Consider the following 7,351-nt stretch of genomic DNA (forward strand, 5'->3'; position numbering starts at 1 on the left):
AGACATACTGACCATTCAAGGCTGTTCACCACACCAAATGTCACCACATCCCTGCAGCCTGAACTGACTCCACCCCCAGCTGAAACTGCTCCCTCCTCTGGGTTTGCCTACTGGGTCACCCTGTTTTCTAGTCCTCATCACATTCTTCCCTGTGCCATGAGTTGACTTCCGTCTGTCATCCTCCTACTCCTACCTGGACTGTGACTCCATGAGGGCATGCACCAGTTGGCAAAGGGACTGGAATAAAGCTAGCATCAATTTGCAGAATAATCATCGCTATCACTGATGGAGAGCTGCTAAAGGGGTCACATTGCATTTGATCCTCACAACCACCTGGAACAGGGACCATCTCTCTCTGAGGAAATAGCCTCAGAAATCTGAATGGATGGTGTCTTGGATAAAGGAGACAACCATGGTTCAAAGTCAGGGCTTTCTGATTCCTCATGTACCACCCAGTTCCCTTCTGTGCTGTCTTCTTCCAGCAGCAGGTGGGGAGAGCACCCCCAAGCTCCCCCAACTCCTCTCAGGAGCTGGGAAGTCCAACGTTGGTGCACTTGGGTTACCCTGCCACCTGGTGGTGGCAGCCTCTGCCTTCCAGACGATGATATAATAGTAGTTGCACAACTCACAGATAATTTTGAAAGAAACTGTCAATTTCCTCTCCTGGGCACTGCCGAGGGTTGTGGCCTCCATCCCACCCAGGGTCCCCAACAGTCTCAGGACTCTAGGAGCCAAATATAGTCAAGGGTTGGAGTGATAAGGAAATGAAAATGCAAGACTGTAAAGTGACCCAGTTTTATTTTGGTTTTTGGAGGCCAGATGGGGCATTGCTCCGCTCTGCAGGAGTTAGGGCTGTAAGGTCTTCCCCTCCCCAGGGCGGAAGGCCCAAAGACCTCAAGGCCCAGGCAGCCAGAGTGGAGGCCCCAGGGGATGGCAGCTCCAGGGACCCAGTGACCACAGTGGGTTGCACAAGGAGAGAGGGAGGAATCAGGCAGAGGCCTGGGATGGCTCAGATTGTGGGGGTTAAAGTGGGGGAGAGTGTGAGAGAGGACACGGAATCCAAGAAAGTGGAGTCGGAAAGGGGGTCCAGCGTCCTTCACTTTACCGCTGAGGCTCCGGGTCAGAGTGGCGATGCCAAACTGTCATCCAGCAGAAGGCAGGGCCTGGAGTGACGCCAGGTGTCCCAGCTGTTAACTCGGTGCGTAGCCCTCTGCCTCCACCCTCACGGAGGGTGCGTGCTGGGACCCAGGCGCTGGGTGCGCAGTCCGGTGGGCAGTCAGACCCCCTTTTACAGTCGGGCACTCCAGGCAGGCGCCCGGCCGTGCTCAGCAGCTCACCGAGCCGGCGGGCGGCGCCGACCCCAAGTCTGAGAAGCAGTCGAACTCGCTCTGGCCCAGGAAGAGCACCGGCAGCTCGCGCACGCGGTGCAGCTCGAGCTCGACCTCCAGCGACGTCAGCGCCTCTTCGTCGATGAGTTCGGCGTCCATGCCACCCAGGGCGTGCGCTGGCGGCGGCGGGGCCGGGGCGCCGGACTCCGGTTGCAGGCCCGGGGGGCCTCCCGGGGCACCAGGGGTCGCGGTCGCACGGCCTGGGCACAGCGTCGCCACCGGCTGCAGGTGCGCGCAGCCGGCGGCCTGCGGCGGCACCGCTGCAAAGGGCTGGAAAGCCGGCTGCGGCCCGAAGGCCCCGTACGCCAGTGCCCCGGGTGGCGGCGGCGGCGGGCCCAGCGGAGCCCCCCGCGGCCGCAAACCGCTGTCCAGACCCGGGCCCGCGTACGGCTGCAGCGTCCGGAGCGCATGAGGACCGTGGGCGGGCGCGGCGGGCGGCTGCCTCTGCACCAGGCGGTAACCCTCGGCGAGCATCAGGTGGTCGGCCATGGCGGCGCGCCGGCTGCCTGCTGGGGCGGCGGGCGGATGGTCAGCGCGGGCGTCCCCCGGTCCCCGCCAGCTTTTCCTCTGCGACGAGGGGTCTGGGTCCCGTGCCCTCCCCGCAGCCCTGCCGGGCAAAGGAAAACTGAACCAGACCCGTGCTCCTGCCCAGCCCAGCCCAGGACCCACCGAACTGAGAGCTCCTGTGAGCCCAGTGGCTGGAACTCGTGGCGGCGAAGACAACGCACACCCACCAGGTCCGACTCTGAGCCCTCCGCGCCGCGGCTCCAGACTCCGCGACTTCTTATACCCAGAGGTGTGGCTGCCCCGTCCCCGAGCGCTCATTGGCTGGATGAGACGCTCCTGGGTGGGCCGCGCAGCGCTACCAGAAGGTCTTAACCCCGCCCCCGTTGAAGCTCCGCCCTTTGGACCCCGGGCTGTGCAGCCGGCTAGGAGTGCTACTTTTCAAGGGTCTGGGTTTGACTATCCCAGGCTCAGCCTCAGTTAAGGCTGGGGCCAAGTTTGAACTGACCAGAAAGTGGGGTGGGAGTGCCAGAGTTTTAGGCCCCCAGAGCTGCTGGATCACAAGCCCAATCTCTTAATTTTTCAGATGGGGATCGAGGCTCAGTATCAAAAGGGGTTTCCGTGGGAATACAAAGCAGACCCTGGAGAGAAGCGAGATTCAAACCCGGCCACTTCTACACCGGCACAGGCACCTTAGCAGTGCAGGGCCCTACAGGTCACCTGCTCGTCCCCATAACCTCAGGGGAGCCAGTTGCTCCTTCTCCGGCTCTCACTCACTCGTCTGTGGAAGCATATACTGAGTTGTTATTAAAACAATTTATGGACATGTCTCCTGGAAGACTCGTTCATCTTTGTGATCTCAGCACTTGGCCCAGAGCCTGGTCCAGAGCAGGCTTTTAGTAAAAGTTAGGTGAATGAACAAATGAGGGAATGAATTGCAACACATTCTCCTGAGTTTTAGTTTCTTTGTCTGTAAAATAGTGACAATAGCAGTACCTACCCCACTGGGCTGTTGTGAGGTTTAAATGAGGCAATGTGATGCCTGTACAGTGCTCAACACAGCGCCTGGCACATACCGTGTTTCCGCGAAAATAACACCTGGCCGGACCATCAGCTCTAATGCGTCTTTTGGAGCAAAAATTAATATAAGACCCCGTATCATATATCATATCATATCATATCATATTATATCATATCATATCATAAGACCGGGTCTTATAGTAAAATAAGACCGGGTCTTATATTAATTTTTGCTCCAAAAGACGCATTAGAGCTGATGGTCCGGCCAGGTCTTATTTTCTGGGAAACACGGTAGTAGGTGTTCAAAATTGTACCTCAAGTGAATGAAAGGCTGGATGTAGTTCTGTCACTGGAGATCTGAGTGGGGGATGTTGCACCTTCCCTAGATAACAATAATAACTTGAATGTTTTGAGTGCATTACCTTCTACAAGCATCTTATTGGGGGTAGGGCATGGATTATCAGCCCCATTTTGCAGATAAAGAGACTGAGGCACACTAAGGGAAAGTGGCCTTTCTGGACTCAAGCACAGCCAGAGCTAGCATGTGAATGTCTGTGTCCTCAGAGCAGCTGGAGTCTCTCCCTGTGGCCAGAAGACAGCCTCCCTGAACCTTGCTCTCCACAAGTTTGCCACTCCGCCCCTCCCTTTTTTGGCTCCCCTACCTGGTAGTGGCCTTGGACTTCCTGGTACTTGGGTTTATCCAGTTGGTGCAGACAGGAGAGCCCTAGAGTGAGAGTCCAGAGGCCCTAGTTCTAATCACATCCCCACCACCTGAAGAAGTATGACCACTGAGTATTGGGAGACAGGTGTCACTTGGTTTCTAGGGCCTGGGCTTTCTGCTCAGTGAAAGGAGGTTGTAATCCTTGCCCTGTCACCCTGAGAGCTTGTGGGAAAGTCACAAGTGACCACGGTGTGATCACATTTTTTGCAACGTGTAAAAGCTGCACACTGGAATTCATTCTCTTGAATCGCTCTCCAATTAAGGCTTCACACAGAAATTCCTAAACCTGGTTGAACTTTAGACTCACCTGAGGTGTATGTGGGGATTAAAGGGGAGGGGGCCTTGAAAAGTACCAAACCTCTGGCCCCGCCCAAGCCTCCTGACTCAGACTTTTAGAGGGTATTTTGAATCATAAGAATTTGTATTTTTAAAAAGTAACCCTGTCATTCTGACATAATCAATCTAAGGACAGCAACATTTGGGAGCCAGTGTGCCATTATACCATTTTCCTTTTTTTAAAAAGTGTGTATGTATGTGAATAATGTCTAAAAAGTTCTTTAATTTAGTCAACAAATATTTTTTAAGCATTTACTCTATGCCAGGCATTAATCTGCTAGTGGTTTTTAAGCTTTTGGGATCAAGTAATTGTTTGAGAATGTAATGAAAGCTGCAGATGTCATGGTCACAAAATATTGCATATAAATTTGGCAGGTTAGCAGCTCTCTGAGAGATCCATGGGGTGCTCAGGGGTTCATGGAGTCTGGGTTAAGAACCCCTCTTAGGGGGGGTGCTTAAAGACATAGTTAATAACGAACAAAGTAAAAGAATTATCCACATGTTAGAAAGTGGAAGGTATTATGGAAAAAAGGAAAAGTAAAGTAGGGAGGAGATTGGGGGTGCAGGGGGGCAGCCTGAGTATTGCATAGGATGGTCAGAGTAGGCCTCATTGAGACCATTTGATTTGAGCAAAGACTTGAAGGAGGAGAGGGCATTAACCACATGTTGTCTGGGGCCAAAGCAATCCCAGTAGAGAGAAAAACTGGAGTGTCCTTGTAAAATTCTAGCACTAAGGAGCTTGTTAAAAATGCACATTCTGGGCCCCCATCCCAAACTGAATCAGTTTCTGAATCAGTAGCTGGGCTGGGGCTCAGCCATCTGCATTTTAATAAGCTCTGCAGGTGAATCCAAGCCCCTGAGTTAGGGTAACATCTCAAGGCAGGTGTGAGCAACGGGGGTTGGGGTGTGGGGGGGAGTGTGGCTGGAGCAGAGGGAGCTTGGGGTTGGAAGAGGTGTCAGAGAGGAGGATCATATGGGGCCTTACAGGGCCCTGTAAGGACTTTGGCAGAGGAGTGACATGATCTAACTCATGCTGTGACAGCATTGCTCTGATTGGACCCCATTTGTTCCTAGCGTTTCCACAAACAGCCTCCTTGCTCTGCCTTGCACTTCAGGGCTCTTGCTCTTCTCTCTGCCTGGAATGCCCTTCTCGCAGACATCCGCATGATCCAGTCCTTCCCTTTGTTCTCATCTCCATCTAAAAGTCACCCCCTCAGAGACCTTCCCTGACCAACCTTTATCCTCTCACCCTGCTCTGCTTTTCTTCTTAGCACCTACCACCACTTGGCATTATTTCAGGTGATGTTTCCTCACTAGCAGCTCGGCTCTCTGAGAGCAGAGGCTTTGAATGTCTTGCACAGAATGTTCTGCACAGTATAGCTAAGACATCAGAAGAGTGCTGGGTGCATAGTAGGGACTTAAGTGTCTCTTGAATGAATAAGTTAGGCAGAGCAGAAGCTATTATCTTTTTTGACAAAGGAGGAGCCTAGAAAATAACTCAGGAAGTTGGCTGAGGTCACAAGGTGTGTGTGGCGGAGCCAGGATTGGAAGCAACGTTTGTAGTCCTTGGAGCATAGCACTCCCCACTGATGCAAACTGCTTACATCCTGAGTGATGTCTTTATGAGCCCATTGGGGGGGAGGGTCAGCGGGAAGCTCTTGAGTTGACAGGGCCACAGTAGTTCTTGGCTCTGACCAGTGGAAGGAACTGGTAAGTCCTAGACAGTCTTGCGTCATTAAGTGAGGATGCAGTTCTTCGTGCTCCTTCCTTATGTCCAGTCCCCTTTCTTGAGAACATACAGAAGGATCCACCCCAAGTGGCTTCTGCCTCCCCCAAAGACTGCATGTCCTGGTTGGCAGGATTTCTTGGGTTTTACTCTTGCTGACAACCCCATTTCCACTACCCAAGGCAAAGCAAGGCTCAGACAAGTCTTAGCAAATACTTCTCCATGGATTGACGAGACTGGAAGGCTCATGAGAGGTACTTGGGAAGACCTGGCTCTAGAACTTCTGGACTGGCTGCCCGGTCCCTGACTGCTGCCCCCACCACTGCCCCAGCCGCTTGGCAGACTTGGCACTTAAACCTGGAGACTGCTCCGAGACTTGAGGTCCAGGCTCTGACTGGCAAGGAAAGTTTGTCTCTTCTGTAGCTTTTTCTTTAGGTTGCACAGGAGAGGAGAAGTTTCTAACACATCCCTTAAGAGCCATGTCCTCTAAGAGCCCCCAGCTGATGATTTGCACCAGTGTACCTGGTGCTCAGATGATAAGAATGAGGCTACTGTGCCTGACTGTAACAAGAATAATATTAGTTAATGTTTATCGAGTATTTACTATGTACCAGACATGGGTTGGAGAATTTATATGTATTATCTTATTTAACCCTCATGAAAAACCTGTGAGTAGCTACTTCTATCATTCCCATTTCACAGAGAAGAAAACCAGGACTCAGAGAGAGAAGTGACTTACCCAAGGTCACACAGCTAGTCATGGAGGAAAGGAGTGTGGCAGTCCCACTAGTTGTCTTCCACTTTCACTCTCTCTTCTATACCAGCATGCTAGGTAAATTTTACCCCAACAGATCCAGCTGTTTACCTTGCTCAGAATATTCTCCTCCCTCATCACCATATCTGCTTGGCTGATTCTCTCACCTCCTTCAAGTCTTTGCTCAAATATGACCTTTCTTTTATCCTGACTCTCCTATTTCATTGAAGTGGTTTCGAAAAATGTTCACACATTCTTTGATACTCCTCCTTAAACTCTCCTCTCCTAAATGTGGGCTGGACATAGTGACTCACTTCGAACAAATAGAACAGAGGAAAAGTTGTTTCCAAAACTAGATCATAAAAAATATGTGGGTTTCTCCTTGCTCTTTCTCTCTGGAATCACTTGCTCTGGTGATGTTAGTTGACGTGTCATGAACACACTCAAGGAGCCCTATGGAGATGCCTACATGGCAAGCAACCACGGCTTCCTGCCATCACTCAGTGAGGAACTGAGGCCTTTTGCCAACAGTCGTATGCGTGAGTCTCAGAAGCAGACCCTCAAGCCCCAGACAAACTTTCAGATGATGGCAGGCAGCCCCAGCTAACATCTTGTTTGTAATCCTGTGAGAGACCTTGAGCCAAAATGACCTACCTGGCCTTTCTTAGATTCCTGACTCACAGAAACTGAGATAATGAATGTTGCTTTAAGCTGCTAAGTTTTGGGGTGATTTGTTATACAGTGATAGATAACTAATACATCAATACAGCAACCGGCCTCTGTTCCATCCCCCAAATGGGCCTTACTTTGCTCTACTTTTTAGTTTTTCTAAGCATTTATCATCTTCTAATACATTAAATAAGTCACCTATTTATTATTTGAATTGTTTATCTCCCCACCAC

General features: G+C 51.4%; 1 protein-coding gene across 1 annotated transcript; it reads right to left on the reverse strand.

Moving 5' to 3' along the window:
- Positions 1-779: 779 nt before the first annotated feature.
- On the reverse strand, positions 780-2,323 carry CITED4 (Cbp/p300 interacting transactivator with Glu/Asp rich carboxy-terminal domain 4). Its single transcript, XM_033113279.1, has 2 exons — positions 2,058-2,323; positions 780-1,894 (listed from the first exon to the last, which is right to left on the reverse strand). The coding sequence occupies exon 2, from the start codon at positions 1,875-1,877 to the stop codon at positions 1,326-1,328; it is 552 nt and encodes a 183-aa protein (XP_032969170.1). The 5' UTR covers positions 1,878-1,894; positions 2,058-2,323; the 3' UTR covers positions 780-1,325.
- Between the last annotated feature and the right edge of the window lie 5,028 nt (positions 2,324-7,351).

The sequence above is a fragment of the Rhinolophus ferrumequinum genome, chromosome 9, assembly GCF_004115265.2.
Source record: "Rhinolophus ferrumequinum isolate MPI-CBG mRhiFer1 chromosome 9, mRhiFer1_v1.p, whole genome shotgun sequence".
In the NCBI taxonomy this organism is placed as follows: domain Eukaryota; kingdom Metazoa; phylum Chordata; class Mammalia; order Chiroptera; family Rhinolophidae; genus Rhinolophus; species Rhinolophus ferrumequinum.